The following is a 26371-nucleotide window of genomic DNA, read 5'->3' as shown; positions in this document are numbered from 1 at the left end:
CAGATCAGAACATGTTTAAATTATTTCCTGCAGAAAAGATAATACAATTTTTGTTATGAGTAGCAAATGATAAGCTTAAATTCCTAGTCAATCTTAGTTATTAATGACAGAATCAAATAATGCTGCATGTTTGGAAACTGTCTGCCCAGCATGTTTCATTTTCTGTGAAGAGCAACTGGAATTAGACACGAATTTGCAGCATACTTCACTTTCAGAGCAAATCCTAATGATGGTGACATTTTAAAAAATATATTTTTGCAATAATGTCATTACAAAGCCATTTAGGCTTCATATGAGTAGCAGAGGTTATTGTTTTCTGTAGAAATATCAGATTTCTTCTGGAGGAGAAAACTGGAATACATTTGTTAAATGTACCATAAAAGCAGAGTTACCCGAAGTTTTTAATTTTCCTTTTTAGCAGTCCAGTTTGATGAATTGTCCTGATTACCTCTGAGGAAATTAATTTTAAAATTAGGTGGGACTAAAAGGAGAAGAATAGTGACATGCCTGGGAGTTGTCACAGACTGAATCACATGAAGAATTAGACGTGTCAGCTAGGAAGAGGCACATTTATTCAGTTTGTTTTATTTACCTCACACCCAGGATCATGCTAACTGGTTCATTAGTGAATTCAGAAGCAGAGTATCATTGCCTGACCCATGCATGGCCCAAACCTCCCTGTGTTGTGGTGTATCCCAGACCCATGGAAGGTTTCCTCGGCCTGCACGGGAGCAGTGCCAGCAGGTCTCTCATGGAAGTGGGCAGGCAGCACATGCCAGGAGATAGCAAAGTGAGCTCTGCCAGCCCTGACCTGCTCCTAGCTGCTGGAGAGGACTGAAATCACAGGCCTGGTCTGGAAAGAGAGCCAAGCAGGGGTCTGGCTGCTGCAGACTCCGCTGGGGCACCTCTGGGCATGGGCACAGAGCCCTGCATCTGGTTTAGGGTCAGCAGGGAGCCACGTGTCTCACACTGCGATGTGAGGGCTTGCACTGTTTAGCACTTGTGCAGAAAGGCTGCTGCAGAGCTGTTTAAGTTGTCTAAATCCTTTCTTTTTAGAGCTTCTTCTTGGTTCCTTCTGGCTAGCCAGGAAGTAATAATTGAGATAACAGAGATAACAATTTTATGTAGCTCACTTCTCAAGCTGCACATTTTGAAGAAAGGAGGGAGAATGTGTGTTGATGAAAAACAGCCTTCTGGTTTAGTTCTGTAAATCAGTAACAACAAAACAACTAGGGGAGTTTGCAATAAAATCAGAATGTACACTTTAATGTAGACCCTTCATGCACTCTGGTCTGCAATGGCAGGCTACTGGAAGACATTCTTCATGTTGTCATGCATTTCAGCTCCTTAATTTGGCTATTCAGTTTGAACTACAAGTGCCTGGATTTTTAAGTCTAGAGAGACTACAAGTCTCTGGATTTTCAAACCTCTTGACTAAGGTAGATGGCTTCATCATTGCCTATGACAAAAAGGCATGCTAGACAGTATGCCAAACTAACTTCACTTCTTTAATTTAAGAGGCACATGTTGCTGGATGACAACTAGTGTGAAATTGGACATGGTTGGCTTACAGTAATGATATAATTTCTTATTTTTGCTGTATTATATCTGCCAAATCCAAATTTACGTGCAGAGTTTGGTCAAGAGGAAAAAATATCAAAAAATATTAGCATCCTACAGAAAAGGCTTTTTAAATTTTATTTCAGCAGTTCTTTTTCTTCATTAGTCCTTTTTTTAAGAGACTTATTTTAAGAAAATATAACTAGTTCTTTTATATGGCTCCAGAGATTGTATTTTATAATTATCCTTCAAACATTTATAATCTTTTAATAGCTGGCTTTTTTCCTCGACAACATGACAATAATTGCTAGATTAAAAAAAAAAGAGCAATTTGATCAAGCTTAAACGCTGGCTTGATCCTATTTCTGTGGAAGTCAGGGAGACTTCTTCAGTAAGAGGAAAGTTGGAATTTGCTTCATGATTGTTTCTCTTCTCCTGCCAAATCCTCTTTCACTCATCCAAGACAGCAAAGAGTTCTGCTTTCACTCACAGTGCTGTAAATCTGGTCTAACTACATTGATTCAATGGGCTTATTTTTGTAGAGATCAGTATAAGTGAGAAAAGGATTTATCTCAGTTGGATTCATGCTTCTTGTTAGTGAGTCAATGTACTATATAATTGGTGCTGTCAATAAGACTTTCCCAGTATTGATTCCTTTTTCAGTATGGAAACAGATGGAATATATCATAGGGTCTAACTGATATGAATGTACAGTATCTTGCAAAAAAAAAGAGAGTTTTTATTTGGCTGGGGCTTTTAATCTTTCATCCTGAGATTTTAAAATAGCAACAAAGTGACATGTATCATTATCCATTGCTCATTTTGTGTTGTTCAACTTTCCTAGAAGTCGCTGATAGAATTGTAACTGTTTGCAGTGTTGGATCCGAAAGCAGGAAGTGCACAAGGTGCTGCTTATTGTTTATAGCACCCACAAAGTGCTATGGATAGAATATCAGAAAACACATAATTTGAATGTTAGTCAATTCAAAGTTAATGAAAGAGAAGACTATGAAGATAGCAACAAAATCTGACAAAACTCACATGCTCATAGCTTCATTGAGAATTGGCTTTTAGCTTGAAAAAGTTATACTTGAGATAAAAAATGTTCTCTAATATAACTGTTAGAAAACAGGAAGGAGAGGGTCTTTTCCAGACAGATGGGAGAGCCTTAATACAAAATCTTAGAAGGAGCCTTATATTGTTTAACTTTGTGGAAAAACAGTTTTGAGTGGTTGCTTTGATAATCTGGGAGTTCTTAGGCAATCTCAGTTATTATATTTTAGAGCCAAGATTTCTTTGGCATGGATTTTTATATGGCCTTTGACATATTTATTTTTGCTGCAGTTTTTCCAAACCAGCAGGGACCATGCTTAGATTGTGCTTAGAAATCTGGAATATGTTCAAGCAGTAAAAGAGGGAAAAAAGATAATTTTGTTCTTATAAGTTCTGATATAAAAAATAGCTAAAGGGGTCATTGATTTATGTGTTTGGTACTTCCTTTATGTTTTGGCAGATTTCTATATGCGTATATATATTTTAACTATCTCTTTTGCGCTTGTGTATGTGTTACAAGAATTCATGCAACATAAATTTGTATGTATGTCCTGTCTGATATGTTGTTTGTGAGGCAAGAGCCATTACACTATGTCATTTAGAGATTATAACACATTCAGGAAGTTTAAATTATTCATCTTTACAGAAGGAATACAAAATTAAATTCTGACTCGAGCATGCCATTTCAAACCACCTTGGTTCTCATTAGGGTTCTGATAATCTAATGTTAGATTCATTACTGTCTAAAATTATTGCAATCTGCTGCCTTTTGTTTTGATTCAATGTCCATAATTGTTCCACGTGATGTCAGTAATTACTGAGGCTGCTTTAGGAAGATGCGCAAAGACACGGCAAGAAAAGATCAAGCCAATACAAATCAAGCCAAGTTTAGATTTGTTATGTGGTAGTACATGTGCGTCAGAAACTACATTTTAATAGTGTGTCTGTTTACACTTGGTGTTGCATAGGTACCAGAAAAGGAGGAATTATGCTGCAAGATAAGGAAAACAAATTAAATATAGTTTTGAATCATTCAAGATTGAAAGGATTGACTCCTGGCTGTATGAGGATGAAACTTCTGTTGTATTGAATAATTTTTTAGTTTGATTTCTTTTAAAGACAATATATGCTCTTTCCTTTGTAGAGATCCATACAAAACAGAATAAAACAAACACTCATACCTGCTGAAAATGAATGCTACTGACCCCACATTACATTGCAGTTTATAGAATTCGAAACACAAAAATATTTACTCTCAATATATTTACTATAGTAATATGTTCTGCTAAGTTTTTCTTCTTTTTTGTAAATCAATAAGGCTGTGTCTGCACCCTTTATGAGTGGGTGGAGGAAGAGGAAGGATGAAGCAAACAATTTCTATTGTTTGCATTCATATACTTTATTATGAACATTTACTAATGTAACACTACATCACAGTCTGTTCCATCATAAAGTTATAGCTTCAAGACAGCTTGAATCCACTAAAGGGACAACGCTGTGGGTAATGTTGCATCTCAGTTGTGTTTGGCTATGTTAAAAAAAAGTGGATATGAGAACTAAGACATGCAGGTGTGATGGCGGGTGCTATTTGAAAGGTATTTTTCATCCCATCATTTTATTTCTCTTAAATATTCAAATCTTGGTTGGCAGAAGCTTGTGAGAATTTTGATAATTTCCTCCCTTTGTTAATTTATTTGTCTGTGGGGTTTTTTTGGTTTTTTTTTTTTTTTTTCTAGTATATATAACCACCTTTCTTTTAGAAGCTTGTATTCTTTTAGAGACAGAAGGGGCTTATTTAGAGTAAATCAAAACAGAATCTCTGGCTAGACATACAATAGATTCAGCCGATCTTGTGTGTTTTTAGTTTCTGATACATCCAATTAAAGGACTTTTTATGTTCTGTAGTTGGAATTAGAAAGAAGTAGCAGAAACCTGTAAAATGTTAGAGTTCTCAAACAGATGTATATTTATTGGACTACTTAACATGAAGAATGACTTAGAAAAATCAAATGGACACCTATGAAAAAAAGCTGTTTGTTCTGGCTTTTGCATGAAGAAATGAAAAAGCATCAAGTTTGATGCCAGTAAACTGTCAATTTGTGGAAGCAGCTGTAAATCAAGTACTGCTTTATTGTATTGCTGCACATTTTGAATAAGCTGGATTACTGCAGTGGGAATTATTTTACATTTGTACTCCTGAAAATGAGAACATGATGTTTCCTGAAATCACTAGCCAAAGCTTATGACAAAAGACAGAGTTTACTAAGGAGAAGAAATAAAGAAGAGGAAAAAGGAAAAAAAAAATCAATGTTAAAATCAGATTTTAAGAGATTACAATAAATAGCCTTATGTTCTTACTTAGTTCTTAGTCTTATTTTGTTAGGTTTAAGAGCTACCATTTATTTTGTATGATGTGGAAGTAGGAGAACATGTATTGAAATAGGCTAGAGACAAGTATGATCTAACTGTGTTAGAAAAGCAAGCTCCCTTTCCAGATTAAAGATGTTTTTTCCCGAAATATGCAAATGGCAGATTGTTGTTGATTACCAGTAAGTATGATGAGAGAGAAGATGCTTGGAAATTTGCCCCAGATCACCTGGAAAATTCAGTAAGCAAAGAGATGAAACCACATTCTCTGGAGGCATTAAAACTTTTCACTCCCACTGTAGAACAAAGACTAATGCCAGTCATCCCATCAAAGAGTTTTCTGTCTCTATTTATAAGAAAGAGAAAATAATTAGTGGCTAAGTAAAAAACAGATTACAGAACACCAGAAATTGGATGTGTTGGAACAAAGCCTAGAACTTCTCACAGCAAAGCTGCTAGAATGGGAGAGAAGTTCTGCCTTTGCTGACTCTGAGCTCCCATGGTGACTTTGTTGTTAGCATCCCATGTGGGGCTATTTGGCTTTCTAGCTAGGTCAGTTTGGAATCCTGTTCTCTTCCTCCTCACCTCAAGCAGCAGCTGCTTAGGCTTCTTTAAGATAGCTCTCAGGGAAAAAAAGCCCCACAACAGCAAATCAAACAAACACCCAAAATAATTTGAAAAGCCTCCATAAAAGCAGCCGTGTCTCCTGTGCACAAAGTACATCAGCAGCTCTGGTCGTTCTGTCTAGTGCTGGTCAACAGCAGGCAGAGGGCAGAAGAATAGAGGACCATAGATAAAACTAACACAGCAAAAAATGTAGTGCTGCAATTGCAGTGTTATCACAGTGCCAGGAAAAAGTACATTATTAAGTTCCTTCTGAAAAGAACCCCTTCTATTCCAAGGCTAATGTATGAATAAGCATAGGTAAATCATTACTTCTGTGCAAGGAATTGAGCCTGGCTAATCAGGAAATGTGTGAAGCTGTTGCTGTTTGCCAAATACAGGCTGTTCATGGAATTGGTTGTTTAATGAGAGTAATAGCACAGCTGCATCAGCGTGAGAAAACACAGCATGTCGTGTTTGCGGGTCTAACTAAGAAAAATATGCTCTGATGTTACCTGGGGAGGTGTACAGAAGTCAAAATGAAGACAAAGAGGGGGAAATCACTTTGGCATTACTTAGCCTAAGCAAAGGAATCAGTCTCTGTTAGCGGAATGCCAGCTAGGTTTGATAACGAATATTCAATGGAAAGGTATGCCCACTATTCATCTGAAATGGATTTTTAGACATCTGCTGGGTTGCATCAGGACAGAGATTTTTCTATTCTTCTTGTCCCAAATCTGATAGTATTTGATATATCTGAAAATACAATTTTTTCATCTGTTTATAGTAAGAGATATTCCTACAAGTTATGCAACCTTACCATCTTTTTTGATTGAAAGTGCCTGTTTCAATAAAACCACAACTTCTATATTTAATCACTTTATTTAGTCATTGTAGGATTGAGGAGTTTCGAATTTGAGTCCACATGGATACATATTTTGTTTTATCGTTTGGCTTAAGTAATGTATGCCTGTGAAATAGGTATATTTCCTTGAATTTTCATTTCCTGACACAAAAATATATTTTTGCTAGGGTGTTTTTGATCAGCTACTGTCAGTGTCTTCTGTAGCTATTAAGAGTGCATCTCCCAATCTTACTTTGGGGAGGGACTGTTTTTGAGGGTGGCTGAAGAGCTTGCTAAAGTCAGCTTCACTGGAACTGTGTGCTTGCAACAGCTCTGCATATGAAACTGTCACCAACTAGGAGAAACAGTAATGTTTAATATACATTCCTGAGATATATTGCCAGTTTGAAGTCTCACTCCAGAAGAAAAAAAAATTGCATGTTGTTTCACTGATTAATTTTACTGCTAGGTTTATTTCTGGAAGATTTATTCTGTTAGAAACTAAAATATTTGGAACAATCTTGCTTAAACAAAATGTTTCATTTACTGTGTGATCTGATTTTAATACAAAATCAGAAATTTTAAGTTCTATAATGAGAATGTCCTGATATAACAGATTAAATGTTAAGGCACTGTGAGACAGCAAATGTTGTTGTAATTTTTTTTGTGTGAGTCAGAGACAGTTTTCCTGATGTTGTTGATTTACACACATGAAACTGAGATTTGACTGATCTTTGCAGAATTTAGGCATGTGGTGATGTGAAGTGAGCAGGACAACATATGGAAACGGATGTCTGGAAAGCTTTTCTAGAATGAGCTTTGATTTAATTTTTCTCCTGACTTCAATCATTATCTGCTCTTGTGAAATATGAGCATTAAAATGTTGTGAAACTTTGCAATCACTAGAGAATATATTTTATATATATGGTCATCCATGTTCAAATAGTGTTTAATTTCAGAGCATGGGACAAAGCTGCAGTGGAGATCTCTACGTAGTCAAGTTGGCTGTTTATCCATTTATTTCACTGTGTCAAGATTTTTACTCTGGGGGCTTCAAAGCAATGAAATGCCTTGGTAATCTGTGATCATTTAACATACTTCAGTTAGGTTATTGTGTATGAAATACAATGGTTTTTTCAATTGACTGAGGGGCCATTAACCAAAGCAGAAAGGAAAGAAAGAAGTTTAATTCTTCCATCTTTTCACAACTCACTAATACATCATAATGACTTTTCATAAACAATATCTTATTTTCTTGCCTGTTGAGCAAAGGGTGTTATTTCCTTTCACAAACATGTGTGGGAAGAAATTGGGGAAAATGGCTAGTTACACTGTTTAGCTATGACTGACAAATCACAAATGTCATCAGAGAGTTGTTTGTGCCAGACTTTCAATTTATTTCCACTGATGCAACATACACTTGTATGTACTGACAGATATAAGCTAGAATGTTTGTGTGCTACAATAAAAGGTGAACCTATTTTGATCATTTGAGAAAGGAGGGATTTTCCACTTATTTGTGACCCTGTGTCCTGGAGTGTGCTGCTGTCAAAAACAGCCTCTCCATTAATTCCAAATGATTTCAGACTATGCCTTTTCATTGCTCCAGCTTAAGAGCATCCCTTCTGGAGAGCCATGTGTTTTGAAAGCAATTGGAAAATTTGTTTAAACAAAAGATCTCATACCATCTTTAGAGAAAATTTGTCTCTTAGCAGAGAAATAGGCAATCATCAGTCTGCTTTTCTGTGTCATTTCTTCTTACCTGAAGCTCGGTAATCATCATCATTTTCTCTTACTTCCTCGACAGATACAAGAATAGTTTCTTATTTTTAAGGAATCAACTGATCTGTGTATAATGCCATTGATTTAAATCAAGACTGTGGCAGTGTGATTAAGGACTGCTAAATTTTACTGTCTTTTAAAAAAATTATTATTATTATTATTATGGAATATTGTGCAAGAACACAGTATTTGAGAGAATTAGTTTAATTTATTTTAACTTTATAAAAAAATCATATGATCACACTTGAGAAGTCCAATATTCTGTATTCTCAATACATCAACCAGTGTTTTATTTCATAGAATCATCAGCCTGATAATGCAATAACACTTAATATTCCTTTAATTGTTCTCTGTAGTGTTAATACTTTATTAAAATTTTATGAAAAATAATGCAATTACAAAAATTAAGCATTCTGGAGGACACCATGTCTAGCCAAATATTGCAAGTTATATATGAAAACTAGGGAGAGATCCCTTGATTTTGTGTTTGTGTTAATTTGAGTACTACAAAATGTAAACTGCTAATATTCAGAGAATAGAGGATTTCCAGTGTAAATGTGTGGGAAAAATCTACATGTTATAGGATATGACAGCACTGTGATTACACCAGTTCTTACTGCTTGTTGAATACAAGTAGATCCTGACTTGTGCAGAAGGAAGAGAGCATTTATGAGAGCCTGTCCTTGTAAATGAAGTACAGGAGTCAATGACAGGCCATGTAAACCCAAATAAATTAAAATGCAGATCAGCTACTGAAGACACATGTATTACAGATGCTCAATAAAACTTAGTCCACAGTTTTAGCTGAAAAGGATGAAGATTTACAGGTAAAACCTGAAGAAAATAAGGTGGACTAATTTCCACAAAGAGAATGTTTTCTTTTTGGCTCTTCTCATAAGACTATTTTCATGGGAGACTTTAGGCAGGGCCCCCTCCTCAGCTGCACAGGGGAGAGAAAGTTGTGGGTCAAGATGAGGAGACAGGGAGAGATCACTCATCAATTTCTGCCAGGGCCAAAACAGACTTGACTTGGGGAAATTAGTTTAATTTATTACTAATCAAATCAGAGTAGGATAATGATAAGTATAACCAAATCTTAAAACCTTCCCTGCTGCTTCTTCTTGGGCTTAACCACTCTTCAATTCCCGGCCTCTTCTCCTCCTTCTGACTCTTGCAAAGGGAGTAAATATCTGAAGTGTGAAATTTTGAAAGATCTTAAAACTGACTTTTGAAATACAGATTTTAGGCTTAAAGGCTTTAATTCTCAAAAGAATTGTTGGAGTCAAAATGCTGAAAATGGGAAGGCTTATCAAATGTTCTACTCTTTAAGGAATTCCCATCTCCAGATTAGCTGCAGGTCAGTATTTGCATTGGTTATGAATTGGTTAGAGTTGATCCTGTGGATGTGTGTACAGACAACTTTTCATTAGCTCCACTGAGCCTCCCAGCCTGTCCTGGGTGAGCTGGCCATGTTCCAGCAGCAAGGTGGCTGTGTTAGCATCGTGCTGTGCCTGAGCAAATATTTTCTGCTTCTCGTCAGGGTGCTTCAGCTGAGGCAGAGCACTGCTGGGGCAGCCCTGCCATTTCTGGGGCTGACTGGCTGTGATCTGCCCAACACAGACAGTCCTGAGAAGCTGTGCAAAGCTCCCCTGGGGTGTCCAGGGGCAGGAATCTGCAAGCTGAGTGGGGAGCTTCATGAGACAGCAGTTCTCAGTAATTTTAAACTGGTCACTTCTGTTGTCCTTCTTTGCTGTAAAGGCTGGGTCTCCCAATTTCATCCACACTCACACTTGCCCCATCCCACCACACTCCCTCCAGGCTTTGGTGGCTCCCATGCAGCAATGGGGAGTAGCAACTTGCTTAAATGCATTCTTCAATTTATGCTAGAAAAGTCAAGGCAATAGAGAATGATTGTGCTTTGGTTTCAAAATATCACCTTCAACATTTTTTTTTTCGTTTTCTTTACTACCATATCAAGGAAAAGTCAGTTAGATGTAGTGAAGAAAATTTAAGTTAAACAGATATTTTAATGTGCACAGAAATGTGAATATTCATTACATCTGACTGTTCCTTCTCACACTATGTCCTGTTTATAGTTAAATCAAAGGCATTTTAATGTTTTCATTTGCTTTCATTTCTTGATGTGTTGTAAAATAAGTGCTTTGTGGAAAATGACACCCCTAACCTGAGGCTACTAAACCAGGCCAATGCATTCTTCCCAAATTCATTAATGCAGCGTGTAAGAGACTCCACAAGGAGACTGTCTTTTACTAGTACCTCTCAAATATGCTACTTACAGCAGGTTATGCATGAAAGGTCTCTTAATGATGTGGTGGATTATGTTGAACACTCTAAAAGAAATTCAACCTTTTTAAGAAATACAGAGAAAATATAATTTTAAAGGCCTGGTGCAGTTCTCACTAAAATCAGCTTGATATATTTACAGTGACTACAGTGAGAGGTAGAATGGGTTCTTCTTATTATAACTAACTTAAGAATTATTGGACTGGGAAAAGAAGAAATTTCTTCTCCTCATGTTCTGAAAATTTATATTGCGCCAGGAGAGCAGAATTGATTAATCCCAATATCAAATTCTAATGATAAAGCCTTTTGTCAAAGCTGCAAAAGTACTTGATATATGGGGTAATAAAAATCAAAGCAAAGTAAAAATACCAACAGAGGATTCCAATTCTCATCAGCTTCCTTGGTGTGGTGCTGGCAGGAATTTCGAGCAGATTTATATACTTAAGATGAATTAGGGAAAGAGTCAGATTCTGAAAGTCCTAAAGTTGAAAAATTCTGCAGGCTAGCTAGTGCATGGGCTAAGAGATCTTTTAATCACAGGAATTTTAAAATACCTAGGTTGGTGGTGAAATGTGATATCTCCTAATGGTTGCTATATATATCTGTTCTCACAGATCAAAGGGGAATGCTGCTTCTGCTGCTCCTTGCCTACTGTTTTCATGAATAAACATATGCACTTATTTAACCATTTCACTGCTTTTTGCGAAGAACCAATTTCCACAAAGAAACAAGTGAGCCTGAATCTGAGAAAGATAAGCACTTAGCAAGAAATATCACATAAGTAAGAGTACTTCCTGCTGGTAGGACATCTCAGGCAGCTGGGACAGATCTCGTTCAGAGGAGAAGCTCTTGATAGGAGGTGAAGAGTACTAGGGGAAGGATTAGAAGAAAGACTGATTCATGCACCCGCACAAATCTTGGGCTGAAGACAGTAAGAACTAATTCAGAAAGTAACAACACTGTGGAAAATGGCAACATCCACACTCCCTTCTGTGTACTGACGCATTCCTCCATAATTTTGCTTGGTTGACATTGATAGAAATAAATAAAAAATATCTGTCTTTAACAAGCTGACACATAATATTTGTCAGTTATAAAAGTTTTCCCAGGCATGAGATAATTAGAGATTTGATTATGTAAATATATATAACATTTATTAATTTTTTAAACCAGGTGTTTAACAAAAATTAATTGGAAATTAATATCTTTGATAGAGAATATTAAATATGGGAAATTTCCCTTCTACTTTGATTGATCTGTTGTAATTAAACTGTGGTGGGATCATAAGTACAAAAATGCATTTTGCTTTGGTTGAAATAGGAAATTATTGCAAATATGTGGCTTGGAGCATGTTATTGCTACCATCACTTTCACAGTTCACAGATTTTGAGCTTGTTGCCCAGAGTGGCTCTGGATGCCCCGGCCCTGGAATTCCCCAAGGCCCGGCTGGAAGGGGCCCTGAATAAGATGGTGTAGAGGAAGATGTCCCTGCCTGTGGTGGTGGTGGGGATTGGAACTTGATGATCTTTACTGCCCCTTCCGGCCTAAGCTATTCTAGGATTCTGTAATTCTAAACAAATGAACGTGTCTCTGAAAATTGTTTCCACTCCTCTGCTCCTGACCAAAGCAGATTTTTAAACACTGATACTGCATATTTTTAGCTCTGAGTTGCTGGACTAAGATGGGCAGCTGAATATCTGCACAGAGTATCCTGGCTTTTAATAGAGAGACATATATTGTTGAAATGTAAAACTCTAGCATGCTAATCAAGGTGTGTGCAACCTGAAAACAATCTTAGGGAATTAAATAAATTTTGCACTAAAATGAAAACCACAAAAACATAGAATATCTTGAGTTGAAAGGGACCCATAAGGTTCCTCAAGTCCTACTCCCTGCTTCTCACAGGACTACCTAAAACTAAACCGTAGGCCAAGACCATTGTCCAGATGCTAATTGGTTGATAGGTATTTCAGGTAAAATGTTTTCTGGATGCTCTCAGGGTACTCAGTGTGCCAGGAGCTGTGGGAGTCTGCAGGCTGGAGGGGCAGCACCTGGCAGCCAGGACTTGTCCCAGACACCCAGACTGGGAATGTGAGAGCAGCCCAGCACCAGCACTGGGACCTCCCTGGGGTTGGGGATGGGGAAAGACTGATATTGGGCTGGAACTTGGGCCCTTGGATGGGCCCCTGGCCAGGGAGGGCAGGGCAGGGCTGTGAGAGCATGGCTGAGGCAGGACTGACAGCCCAGGGAGCTGGTGTGGAGTGCAGGGCCCTGGGCAGGGCCAGGGGTGTCCTGGAAGCTGGACAGGGACTGTCAGGCCAATGGTGCCTTTGGGACTCACACAGGTTGTGTTTAAGTAGATGAAGTTATTTATCCATGGAAAAAACCTTCAGTCTGTTCTCGGTGTGTTGATATTCAAAGGGATTTTGAAATTCTCTTGGGAACACTGGTGAGTTTCTTCTTTTGGTGTTGCCCATGCCATGTTCTGCCTGTCTGCCCTGTTGAGTTCACCCACTCCCCTGCTTGAGAGCATCTGTAAGGGAAGCTGACCAAGGAGCACATAGGGTTGAATTCTGACTCTTTGCTGTCTTGTGTAGATACATGGTCCTTTAAAGAAATTCTTTTCCCACTGTTTTTATTCCACAGGGCTAGATTTATCTTGCACTTATCCATGTAGCAGGAGTACCTTCTTAAAAGCAATTTCTGTGTCTTGAAGCAGGAAAAGCAGGAAAAGATAAACTGTAAATCGTCTTGACCTGTTTCAAGTGGAATCCACTGTTGCCTTTTGTTTCTCTAGTTGGTTTGGCAGACTAATGTGTTAAGGATAGAGTCATCTCCTTTACCTTTTTTCCTTTCCCCCTTTCACATGTCCTTGCAGGTGGCTCCATGCTTTTGATATGTCATGCATACCTATGCTTCTTGTGGAGCAGATCCTATCTAACACTAACTTGTTTGCTTTTAATCTGCCACACTTGCTTTTCTCATACCAAGAAGTTATTTTAGAAGTCCAATGTTTCTTTCATTATCACTTTCTCTCTCTTTTACATTATAGAAAATGAATGTATTCCCACCAAAATTTTGGATTTCTTAAAGATACAATATTTTGCTGCCAGTCTGGGTTTATGAGGTATCTATGACATAAGAAAATCTTACATTTGGTCCCTTTGCTCTGAAGGCTGTTGCATGTTATGAAACACTCCAGGGTTTGCTATAAATAGTGAGAAATTTTTTACAGTGACTTTGCTGCTGTGTGGAATAATATTCTTTTGACAATGCAGTGAGCTGGAAATACAAACTTGTAAGCAAATGCTGAGAGTTGCAATTTCACAAGAAGCCAAGCACATCCTGAGTTGTGCTGAGCAAACCTTATCTAGTTTATTCAATTGTATCAGGCATCAACTGAAAAGTTATTTTTCATTTCTGTGGAGATGATATGTATTTCTCTTTTTAAATAAAACATGGGTGTAATGGAAGATGATATTTTGTTATTTTTGTCTACAGAAAAAATAGCAAATCAGAGTTTCATTAGAATAAGATTTTTTCTTATTTTTATGAATTTTTCTCCACAGCTAGTTCTCCTGGCTGTGGCTCTGACTTACCCCACTCTACAAGCAGAGCAGGAGTATTGGAGAGGTTTTAATAGCTGTTTCTTTTTCTGTCTTAAGGGTCAAAGTCACGCTTTGCCTATCTGGTGGTCAGCCAGCCACAGAGCAGCACTAATTTTACAGGCTTACCAAGCCTTCATTTTACTGAATTGAGTTTTGGAGCATTTAAAATAGAAATTCGTTAGAACAATTGAGAACTCATATTTCCCTTAATGTGCTTAACATATTGGCATTTAGGTACCTTTCAATGCACAGCAGTACATTCACTCCTATGAATTAAGTTTATTCTGATAGGAGGTAGACTTAACCAGTAGAGGCATGTATGTCCAAGCCTTGTGCTCCGTTCACAGCAGAGAAATGTAAGTATGTCTACACATGGGGCATGACTCATTTGACCATGACTTAGATGTGTCACATAGATCATGCAACTTTTATTCCAGAAGCACCTGTTTCTGTTGTTGCCTGTAGAAAGAGTCATAAACTGACTGAAGCAATGAATTCCACACTGACACTACATTAATTATCCCAGAATTAACTTGTGTAGTTTTTGTTTGAATACAAAATGATACCCTACTATGTCTCCCCATCCTGTTTCCACCTAAATTTCTGTTAAGTCACTGGTTCATTCCTCTGCAATCCAGACAGATTGATCACCTTTGACAGGTCTCACAAATCAAATGCACAATCCAACTTCTCTCCATAATCCAACTCCTCACCAATGATGTTTCCTTTCTCACTCTCCCTATGAATACAAGAACATCCCACATTAAACTATTTTTTTCCAATTTGAGCTTTTTAGTTTTTGTTCATTTCATAGACCAAGGTTGGAAGGAACCACTGGAGGTCATCTGGTTCAACCTGCTCAAGCAGAGCCACCTAGAGTCAGTTTCCCAGGACCACATCCATGTGGCTTTTGACTATCTTCAAGGTTGGAAACTCCACAATCTCTGCAGCCAACCTGTAGCACTGCTTGGTGTATAAAACAAGTGTTCTCTGCTGTTCAGAGGGAGCCTCCTTTGGCTAGTTTATGTCTATGGCCTCTGGTCCTGGGCACCACTGGAAAGATCTTGCTCTGTCATCCCTGATCCCTTCGAGTATTTATGTACATGGATAAGATCATCCTGAGCCTTCTCATCTCCCGGTTAAACAGTCCCAGCTCTCTCAGCCTTTCTTCATAGGGAAGAATGTCCCAGGTTCCTGTCATCTTTGTTGAACTTTTCTGGATGCTGTCCAGCATGTCCATGTGTCTCCTGTACTGTGGATCCCAGAACTGGACACAGGACTCCAGGTGTGGCCTCACCAGTTCTGAGCAGAAGGGAAGGATCACTTCCCTCCACCAGCTGCAGCACTCCTCCTTCCAGAGCCCAGAGTACTTCTAGTCTTTGATGGACCATGTTCAATTTGTTGTCCACCAGGATCACCAGGGCCTTTCCGTCAAAGCTTTTGCCACAGGATTTGTGTTTGACCTCTTTACATTGGCACAAAGTGGTTTTTTCATATGCCCACACTCACATTTTTCTTCTTTGGGGCAAACCATCAATAGTTCTCAAATTTTTTTTGTAGGTCATATTTTTTTAGACCTTCCATTACCTTCATTGCTTTTCACCAGACTCTCCAATCAATCCACCTTTTTGTTATACTTTCAAAGGGACAGATTTGCCCTTCTGGGGTCTGAAAATTGGTGGTCACAGTATAAGGATAACTTCTGGTGTTTTGCAAACTGTATTTTTTGTTTACGTAGTCCTCTATAGTGTATTATTTCTACATGGCAGCATGCCATGTTGGCTTACATTCATTTGTTCCACTCTGTGCACTCTGGGCCATCTTCTCAGGAACAATTAGCCTGCCTGTACTTTTTGCATTTATTTCTGTCTAAATATATTTATTGCCCTTATTTTGAATTCTAGCTTTAGCCCATTTTTCCAATTTAAGACTTTTTTTTTATTTTTAATTCCAGTGTTGTCTGTCATACTTTCAGCCCTTCTAGACGTGTCATGGAAACATAGCAAGAAAGTAATTGCATTTCTTTCTGCAAGTGTACTGTTGTAACTGTACTGTTTTGTCCCGTGTTCACAAAATCCGCTAAGCCTCTGACTCCTCAGATGTTATGAAATACCTTGCTGTAAATGTTCCTGAGGCGCTGCCATGTATCCTGTAGGATATTCAGAGAAGTTCACTTGTTTTAAAATTTAGGTTAGCAGCTGGACCTCCTTTCTGAAAGTCACCCTAAACTCTTTGTACCTGGAAATTATGATGGTGATGGTGTTCAGGTTCAAGCTGATTTTGCCGCAGTCTTTCAATCCTCTAAATAACTATGAACTTGATAAAGAAGCAGCTTTGTTTTCTCTTACTGAACTTGTCCATTGTATGAAATCAAGCATGGATGTGCAACTGTGTATGAAAGTGTGGCCTAGCACTGTAAGTTTCTAACCTAATCCCAATTAATAAAACTAAAAAAAAGAGAAGAGTATAATCACAGTTTGGGAGGGTTTATGCACTGATCAAAATCAAAGAAGCAGTTCCATTGAAATTTGTGGATTGCAGAGGCTGCAGAAAAGGCCTGGCCAATTAGAAGGAAAATCCTTTTTAATCCCCCAGTTATTTCTCAGGGATACCATCCTGTATTTCCTTAATCTTTTTGAGGAGATGTGTACACCTTCTCTCAATCACTATTCCGAAACACACATCTTTGTACGGAGTAGTGTTTTCCCTCAGTGCAACCCATGAAACTTTTCCCTGTGCTTTTCCTTAAAAATTAGGCAGTGGATTTGGCATTTGATTCATAAGCTTTTTGTTCCTAGGGTGGCTTGCATCCAGAGTATGCAGAGGTTGTGCAGAGGGTTGGATATTGTGTACCTAATGAAGGAGCTGGTGGTGCGCTGCTCAGTGGGAGGCTCTCCATGTTCCCAAAAAGCACCTTTAGAATCTGTCAGTATTTCTGAGCTGGGTCTTTGGGGAGAGACACTGAAAGAGTACCCTGGAATCAGGAACCATTTGCTCCCTTTCTTTCAGTGACAGGGTTTTTGTTTTTCATCCCAGAGCTCCTTAGGCTGCGCTGTCATTTCACTGCAACGTAAGACTGTAAAATATGATATATATAACTGCTCTTTTCAAAATGTTCTCTTGCACCACTGTAAATCAGTGGAATGTCCTCTGAAAATGGTAGAATTAGTCTCATTTTATTCAGTGAGAATATAATTAAAGAGACAGGAAGGCAATGAAATGTAGCAGTAATGAAATAAAACTGATGACAGAAATGTTTCTATCTTTCCCTGCTTACAAGGAAGATGGATGATGCCATCCTGCTTGCCTGTAGGCTTATGGTCCAGGTGTAAAGCTGTCCAGCTTTGGGGAGGTGCCCAGAAGTGTGACTTACTATGGCGAGCTTCAGGCAAACCTGATATCCTGTAAGATCAGCTATATTTTTAGATAAAAATGAAGAATATAAGAAGCACGAAAAATCAAAGAAAATAGATGGAGGTCCTGCTGGATCGCAGTTGCAGACTGAAGTCTGCTAGAAAATGTCTGTTTCATCTCTGAAACTTCTTTGGGAAGAAAAGGGCTTTGCAAAAGCTGGTAAGAGTGATGCAGTCTTAACTCTTCTCTACTGTTGTTCTTTACAAGACCTTAGTGTTTTGCCCCAGGAAATCTGGGGCAGTTTTTTTTTCTGCTGTCCTGTTCCCTGATTTGGCAGCTTGAAGAGACTGGCAGGCTATTTTCTAAAACATTCATCAGTCATCAAGAGAGAGCAGGACGACAAAGTCACTAATGTAACATGAAGTGATAGGAAACATCAACGATTCCTGTTAAACAGAACATGTGATAATTTAGGGGATAAAGCTGAAATATCACTGAACCTTTGACAGTTTTAGGAAGCTAATCAGTTTTGTACTGAGAATATCTTTGCAGAAATTTCTCAGAATGCTCTGGAAACAACCTTGTTGAAGAGGGGGCAGCTCACTTGGTTATTATTAGTTAGGCATTTTACAGGATGGTGTGTCTTTTATTGCTTTTCACACATAAGTTTCCAAGTGTCTTACAGGGTGGTCAATAGCATTGTTCCTGCTGTGCTGAAAGGCCACATAAGAAGTCAGGATTGATAATTTGCCTGAGGTTACCCAGAAGCAGAGCACAGTGCCTATTTCGTACATTATTTACACAGTCAGTGTTTCCTGAGAAAAGTCCACCCAGGGAAAGTTGGCACAATATATTAACACAGACAGTGATCACATCAAAGAGTTTAACACCTCAAATTGACAGAGGCAAAGTGGGAGCACAGGGGGATGCATTGATTTTCTTCTAGTCTCGCAGCAGGTTAACAGGAGAAACACACCTCCAAGCCAGGTGCCTTGCCTTGCTGACATGCAGCTCAAGCCCAGGCTAGGCTGGCTCAGCCAGGCTCTGTGGTCACACTCTCTCTATCCTCCTGAGCTGAAAACACCCTGTTTTCACCAGGAGATGGAAGATTCAAGTGAGGAAGTGATGGAAGAGGCAATATGAGATACTTTTATTTTGCACAAGAGTGAAAATCAACAAACAGAAAACTCTCCGGCACAGGGGAACAAAATAGGAAGAGAATTTAGAAATGCTGTACCATGTATTTCATATTTGGCAACTTGTACTTCGGAGTTAAAACAATTTTGCATGTGCCCTTTTGGAAGCATGAGGCTGCATGCATGCAGAAAGCATACTATTTCCCAGGGAGCCATGTTTCAAAAGTAGAAAAAGAACACTTTGCCATGGAGCATTAAATCAGCTCATGCAGTTAGCTGACTGGCTTTCTCACTGAGATGAATGTCCCAGAGTGAAGCTGAGGAAGCAAGGCTTAGGAATGTAAATATTAGTAGGTGTGCAGGAAAATAAATTAGAAAATTTGACAATTTTAATGACTTGCATTTATTATTTTCACTTGCTGAGTTCCCTGGCTGACATCAGGAGTTGAATGTTAGGTTGCTAGCAGAGAAGGCAGAGGGCAATAGGGACAGGATAGGCTCAGTTCTCATGTTGCCATAGAGTTTACAATGACAGCATTATGTATTAAAATATTGTGTAAACCTTATGTAAAAACAACTGATAGAAAGAGGTGCTTCCTTAAATCTCCCCTAGACATGGAAGTACCATGTAGGATTACCTGTCACCTCAGCAGGAGCTTTCAGACCACTGGACTCTTAAATCACATCATTATTACAGACACCTCTGGATTCCCTGATGGAGGTTTTTCCATTTTGCTTGGCAGGATGGAAGGAGGATTAAATGATAAGTGAATAATGTGACAGCAAGCAAATGGCTACATGATGAAAGAAATGGTGACCGGAGGAGGCCTTTTCATTTTAAGATATTATGTGGAATAGAAAACACACATACAAGGCATTATGGTGCCTAACACTGCTTAGGTGCACAAGGTTTGTGTGTTGTGCCTGTATTGACTGTGAGATCCTCAGGGTAAGGCCTGTGGGTATTTCTAGATCACCTTGCACACTATTACCCTGGTCTTTGTGCAGTCCTGGAATGGAAACATTAATGGAGTTGTTTTTCATGACAGAGGCTATGGCAAGCTGTTTTTACAAAGAGATACAGTTTGTCTGATTTAATTTAGTTTTCAGTGTCCATTTCAGTCTGGCAGTTTTGTGCTTGACTGCCATCGTGGAGCAAGAGGTGACAATCCACGGCCTCAGTGATATCCACCCTTGGACAGTGCTCAAAACATCTAGACATCTAACAGGCTAATGCAACAGCTATCAACCAGTGTGATGAGCCACCTGATGCTCCTTCCCTACTGTACCTTCTGCTATCCCACAAATACAAATTGGATGAAGCTCTGTTACCAAGAAATCTGTAGATTCTAACTGAGTCTGCATGTATGAGAAGGAAAACAGGAAACAGGAGGACTAGTACGATATTTCCATGCCATTTGTTATTTTATAGAGCTGTTTTTCACATCTATTTTTATCTGATTCCTTTATAAAATGGCCACAATTGACTTGTATTAGATATTTTGCTGAAAAAGAACAGAAGGCACTTCATTTCACTAACCTGCTTTCAGACAGTTGCAATTTCTCTTCCCTTCTTTTGCTTTTTGTAATTTATAGCTAAGTAACAGAGAAAGAACAACTCAGAAATTTGCTTGTAAGTCCAGGTACATCCAGGAGCATTATTTAGACGGCACTCTGAGAATACATATTATTGCTTTCTTATTTAATTGGGTACAAACAAAATCCAACATCTGATTTGGGAATACTTTTGTGTCAATTTAGGTTATTTTCTGACTCAGTTTGGTGAGCAGACCGCGAGTCTCATTACTTGAGTGGGTGAGTGCAAAAGGCTTCTGTGCAAAAGGCTACAGTTAATTGTTTTAGCTGAAAAGACAGAGAAAGTAGAATGAGGATCCGCATCTATAAGTTGATTTTTCCCCTTGTCTAAACTCTTTCTTTTTGTTTTACAGGTGATGGAAATTAAAGGACAAATGATTCATGTGCCAGAATCAAACTCTATATTGTTTCTGGGATCCCCCTGTGTGGACAAGCTGGATGAGCTGATGGGCCGAGGCCTCCATCTTTCGGACATACCTATCCATGATGCTACTCGTGATGTCATACTGGTTGGGGAGCAAGCAAAGGCACAGGATGGCTTGAAAAAACGAATGGATAAGCTGAAGGCAACACTCGAATGTACACACCAAGCCCTGGAAGAGGAGAAAAAGAAGACAGTAGATCTCCTTATTTCTATTTTCCCTGAAGAGGTGGCTCAGCAGTTGTGGCAGGGGCAGCAGGTTCAGGCCAGGAAGTTTGATGATGTGACCATGCTCTTCTCGGACATTGTTGGCTTCACTGCCATCTGTGCCCAGTGCACGCCCATGCAGGTCATCAGCATGCTCAACGAGCTCTACACGCGCTTCGACCACCAGTGTGGATTCCTTGACATCTACAAGGTAACAGCTCAAGTCCTAACCTAGCAAAACATAACTGAAATGAGGGCAGAAAAAAAATCCCAGTAGCTTTCTTCATGAATTGCAGACCTTCCTCAGAAAAATATAGAGGCAGTATTTTTGTTTTATGTGTAAAAAAACCCAGATCTGAAATATGACCATTGAAACTCAAATGCTTGAATATAGAATGGTCTTCATGATACTCCCATAGGAATATTGGCCTTATATTCCCATTTTCTTGTAGAAATACACATCTCCTGTGTTGTAGCCTGGTTTTCTTTAGATGACACATCAACCACAGCATTCTAACAGTGAAAAAGTGCACAGTGATGAATCCTAACTCAGGCTTCAGCTCCTAGGAGGCACTCACTTTCAACTTGAATGGTTTAGGGTTTAGGCATTTAGGCATCTTTCCTTTGAAAGAACTAAAATTTTCCATAAGGAGCAGACCATTCACTAAAAAAAGTTATTATAAGGAACTTCAACTTCCACTGAAAAACAGGAAGAGGACAGCAGATGTCTATGCATAGTAAACATAATGAATGGGACATGGTGCTGGTGTGCCATGCTCCAAAGGAAATGTCACACATGCTGGTCCCATTAGAGAACTCTTAGAGAGCTCATCTCCACTTCTCTTAAATGGATTTGGTGTCCAGTGTGTATTTGAGAGAAAAAAAGGGGGAGGTAGAATTTAATAAATGCACTGAAGATATTAGCAGTAATTATCCTGTGAAACCTACAGACTGTTTTGTATATGGAATGCCTTTAATATTGTGATAGAAGAAATAGAGCAAGTCTCTTTTTATATGTTAATGCACAAGAGAAAAGAGATATGGTTGTAAAATTATATATTGACTTTATTACATGCCTGAGGTTTGCAAACTAACAGTTTTCAAACTATTTAATATAGTATTTGTTGACAGGCTGTAGAGAAAAAGGTCTCAAAAATGTCCTGCTCCTTTCATTTCTAGCCTTTAATGCACTTTAAAAGGAATTGAAAAATAATTACTACCCATCCAAATAATAATCATGGCTGAAAAGCTACATCATGTACCACAGATAAAACTGAAAATGGTATAGCTAAAGGTTGGTAGGGCAGTTTACCAAAGTAAACAAGTACACTATAAAGAAGTTTTGAGCTCCTGGTTTAGGGGTTTGTTTTCCTAATGCTCAGAAGCCAAAGGCCATCTTGGGACATGAATGCAGTGGAAGGTACCAGCCCTAATTTGAAAACTGTTGTGGTGATGCTGTCAGAAAAGATGGTGAGTGTGATCTCAGTGTGTGTTAATCTAATGTTGCTGCACTCGATTATGACCCAGCATCAGGAAGAGGACTTGAGGAACTTCTAACCCAGAGTCAGGAGGGTACCTGGTGACCCTGCTTCACATGCTGTGTGTTCACTCACTGTGTTCTCAGGTGATTCATTTCAGCTGTTTTGAAGCATTCAGAATACCCTTTGTTGAAAATGACAGCTGCATGGGAATAGGATATAAAGTATGCAAAACTCTATGATCTTACTGCAAAGAAGGTTGGTTGAATCCTCTGAGAACACTAAGAAGGAATATTTATGCATAGGAATAATCACCACCACAACAATTATGATTTTTGAAGTTATTGTCAGGTAGTGAATTTTAGATACTTAATCACCACTACTTGTACCCATGCCACCTCAAAGATATATTTGTGTAATTAGGGTACAGAAATTTATCATGTGACCTAAATACATAAACATTTTTAAATTTGGTTGTTTTTAAGCAGCATGGCAAGAATAATTTGCAAAGATTATTTGGTGGACACATCTGAATACTAAATGCACCATTTTGTAAACAGAAAATTAAGTAAAATACGACAAATAAATTCCATGCTGTAAATTATTTACCCAGCTTTACTGTTACAGAATTTTGTGTTCAGAACCTCACTGCTTCGAATCCGGCAATGAACATAGTATTTTCATTTGTCTCATACTGTTCATCCGGGGATGTTTATAGAGGAATATGGCATAGAAAGAACAAAGATTCTCACATTCAACTAATCAGACATAGAGGGCAAGCATAAAAAGCTCTTGGATACAGACTGAAAATGCTTGGAGAGAGCTGAAGGGTGATGAGTTAGACCTTGAAATTTCCTGGAAACCGAAGTAAGTAGCTATAACTGATGAGGTAGGGAAAGCTTACCCAGTGGATGGAGGCACAGGTGAGAATGACACGGACAGATGATGGGCTCAGAAGATGAATTTCACAGCAGCATTTTGAATGGATAGCAATGATGACAAATTACATTTGTCCAGGCTGAGGAGGAGCATTGCCGTAATTGAGATGCACAGTGCTATGAGCCTGGGTGGCAGTTTTAGCAGTCTAGAAGAATCTGTGTTTTAGAAACTTGGGAAAAAATCTGGTGACATATAGCCTTGGTGAAAATATTAGGAGGGACATGCTCATGATAATCATAGAAGAACAGTGACGTGAAAGAGCTGAGACCTGGTGATGCATTTGGAATCTGGGGCTGCTGACTATCAGAGCTAATTTTATTTGGCTTGAGGTTGAGGAGTGGGAGAAAAAGTCAAGCCAAGAGTGCAGTCCAGGTCAGTGTAGCTGCAGATGCTTGGCAAGCTGGTGTTTGTGGACATGCAAGTAAAAGCATGGACTCCAGAAGCAGAAGTCATGGGAGAGATTTCTCAGTACATTTTGAAAGCTGTGGCTTTGGGTAAAATATGTACTTGTTGGCCTCTTTTGACCTGTTTTTCTCTGCCTCTGAGTTCCTGTTGTTTATCAGCCAAGGACTGGGAAATGGTGCTTCAGTTAAGCCATCTCTTTATCAAACAAGCTCTTTAGATATGCTGCAGCCATGTCTTCTGGCATTTAGACTTAACCCTGCAGTCTGAAATCTTCCCTGCTTAAGATTCCCACAGCTTCTGTTTCTCCTTCATGTAGTATGTATTTGACATTGGCTCATTTACAATATTTGTTTCTTGTTGAGTCCTTCTGCCTTTGTAGGCTTACTTTCTCAGCTCTGTCCCCCTCAGTTTCCTTTCTGAAGCATTTCCCTCTTGCACCCTTTAACTGTGTAAAGGCAGCATTTATTTAAAGGCAGCATTTATTGTGCATGTTTTTTTGGCTGCATGGCTGGGTAGTGTCAAGCCAAACAGAGCAGAACCAGGCCTGATCCTGTAGGTTTTAGTTTCTTTGTCCTTTCTCTAAACAGAGCAGAATTTGTCCTTGAAGACATAATAGATTTTCTCTGATGCTATACTTCACTTTCTCTGAAGTCCTAAGTCCCACTTTCCTTGTCTAAGCAGAGAGTCCTAAATGTTTTTTGAAAATGATCTGTGGTCAGCTGCCAGAATTTTTTGCTATACATCTTAATCATAAAGATTTTAATTGAAAGTTTATTGATTATTTATATGAGACAGTATAATTACATACATTCATTTTGTAGTAGAATCCACCACTGTGCTGTGTGGATTCCTGCATTCTTTTTGGTTTCATTATTTGGCAGAACTGGCACTCTCTCTGAGCAGTACCACATGCAGCTTCCATGAGTTTTTATTCCTGGCAACATGATACACTTAGTATGTTGCTTATCTTTATTTTCTGATTTTATATGCCTAACACTATATACAGCCTTAATGTTTGCCCATTGTAAAGACCCAAGACTAAAAAAATGATGGGAATGACTTACCTGCAGTCATTCCAAGACTGATACCAGTTTTGAAAAATGTTTATATGTAAAAATGTTTTTTATTTGAAATGTAATTTTAAGCTCCCATTTTCTAAGAATATAACTTTGCATTTCTGTACTGGTAGTTTAAGTTGCAGAAATCTGTACGCATTTTACAGAAAATACCAGTACACTCTCAGTGCCATGACTGTTCCCTCTTGAGAACTAATACATCTTGTACTCAAATACAAGTAGTTGTACATACTTGTACTCAAATAAATGTTCTCAACCTTACTATCAGTGCTATAATGACTAAAGAATACTCCAGTAAGCAGAGTCATGAGCTTCAGATTATTCTGAAGTTTTCCATGCTTTATGTTTCATAAGTAAAAAAACTTAGTCTCCAAGTTTTCATGTAAAATCTATGGCCACTATTGTTGCCATCTTTCCATCCAGCTTTAATCTTTTAAGTTCTGTGCAAATACATGGCCATTTTGAGAAGTTTTAAAATTCTGAACTTCAGCTTAGGCATTTGCAAAATGCAGGAAATGCAATTAAGTTATATAAAATGATAGTGATACTCTTACATGAGCAATACAGAACACATAAAATATTACAAGATACCTTTTTATAAAAATTGAATGGTGCAGTTCTGAGGATTAGCAGTGAACTAGGTGTTGCTTCTTCCTGATAGCTTAAAGTCAGTGGGTTTTGAATGTGTAGTAGATGAAAATGGGCAACAGAAAGAGATTCCATAGCCCAGAAGCTTGCTTTCCCTGCAGTCCACCCAGCCTGGTAGAGCTGTCTTCAGCACACTGCTCTGTTTGGGTCCCACCATGAAGGGTTCCTGAACCTTTTTTCTCCTGTCTCTGAGCTGGCTCTGACACTTTCTCCTCCTTGCAGTCTTTGTCTGTACCTGGACTTGCTGGCACGCTGGCATGTCTCACTCCAGTATGAAGTTAGAGCAAAGCCAGGGCAGCTCTCTCTTTGGGGAACTCAGAAGTGTTCTTGGGTTAAGGGGAAGAAAAACCCTAAGGGAAAAAAAAAAAGAAACACAAAATGTTCCACAGATTTTCCCTGCAGATCTGGTGTAACACCACCCAAGAACTCAAGAATATTTTAAGACTTCCCATTCCTTTAAGCATATATTTTTCTCCAGCCTTGTGGACGATTTACACTTTCTGTCTTCAGGGAGATCTGCAAATGAAGCAAACAGACACTCAGGCTCCAGAAGAGTTATTCTTTGCTTTATAAACACACAGCCCTGCACAAAGCACTAAAACATCTGTGCATGTTCTCCTGCAATACATCACCCAAGAATCCTCTAAAGAGCCTAGGACTTCTGTTTCTGTATACAACTACTTCTCTACTTCTTCACTAATACCATACTTGTATATAGTTCCATCTCTTTTTTTTCTTTTTTTGGTCTCTCTCCTTTCACTTTTCTCTCATCTGGAATGCACACTTTTGTTTGTAACTGCCCTGGTCCATTTCTCTCAAGTTGCATAGGAGCCTTAGAGTCTGTGTCCAGCTTACAGGTCCTGTGAGCACTTTCCAAGTCCTCAGTTTGTATGTGAAGCCTGGCTATAAGCTTTAACTTGAATAGGACCGAGAAGGGTGTCCTCCCTGCTCCAAACTGAGGAGCCAGCCCACATACTGCGGCCAGACAGG

General features: G+C 38.7%; 1 protein-coding gene across 1 annotated transcript in view; it reads left to right on the top strand.

Moving 5' to 3' along the window:
• GUCY1A2 (guanylate cyclase 1 soluble subunit alpha 2) overlaps window positions 1-26371 on the top strand; it is a 158921-nt gene that overhangs the window by 63030 nt on the left and 69520 nt on the right. The window contains exon 5 of the mRNA XM_074535173.1: window positions 20561-21046. Coding sequence (XP_074391274.1) covers window positions 20561-21046 — 486 coding nt within the window. The remainder of the gene's footprint in view (window positions 1-20560; window positions 21047-26371) is intronic.

The sequence above is a fragment of the Zonotrichia albicollis genome, chromosome 2 (assembly GCF_047830755.1).
Source record: "Zonotrichia albicollis isolate bZonAlb1 chromosome 2, bZonAlb1.hap1, whole genome shotgun sequence".
NCBI lineage: Eukaryota > Metazoa > Chordata > Aves > Passeriformes > Passerellidae > Zonotrichia > Zonotrichia albicollis.
This window is presented reverse-complemented; position numbering and strand designations above follow the sequence as displayed.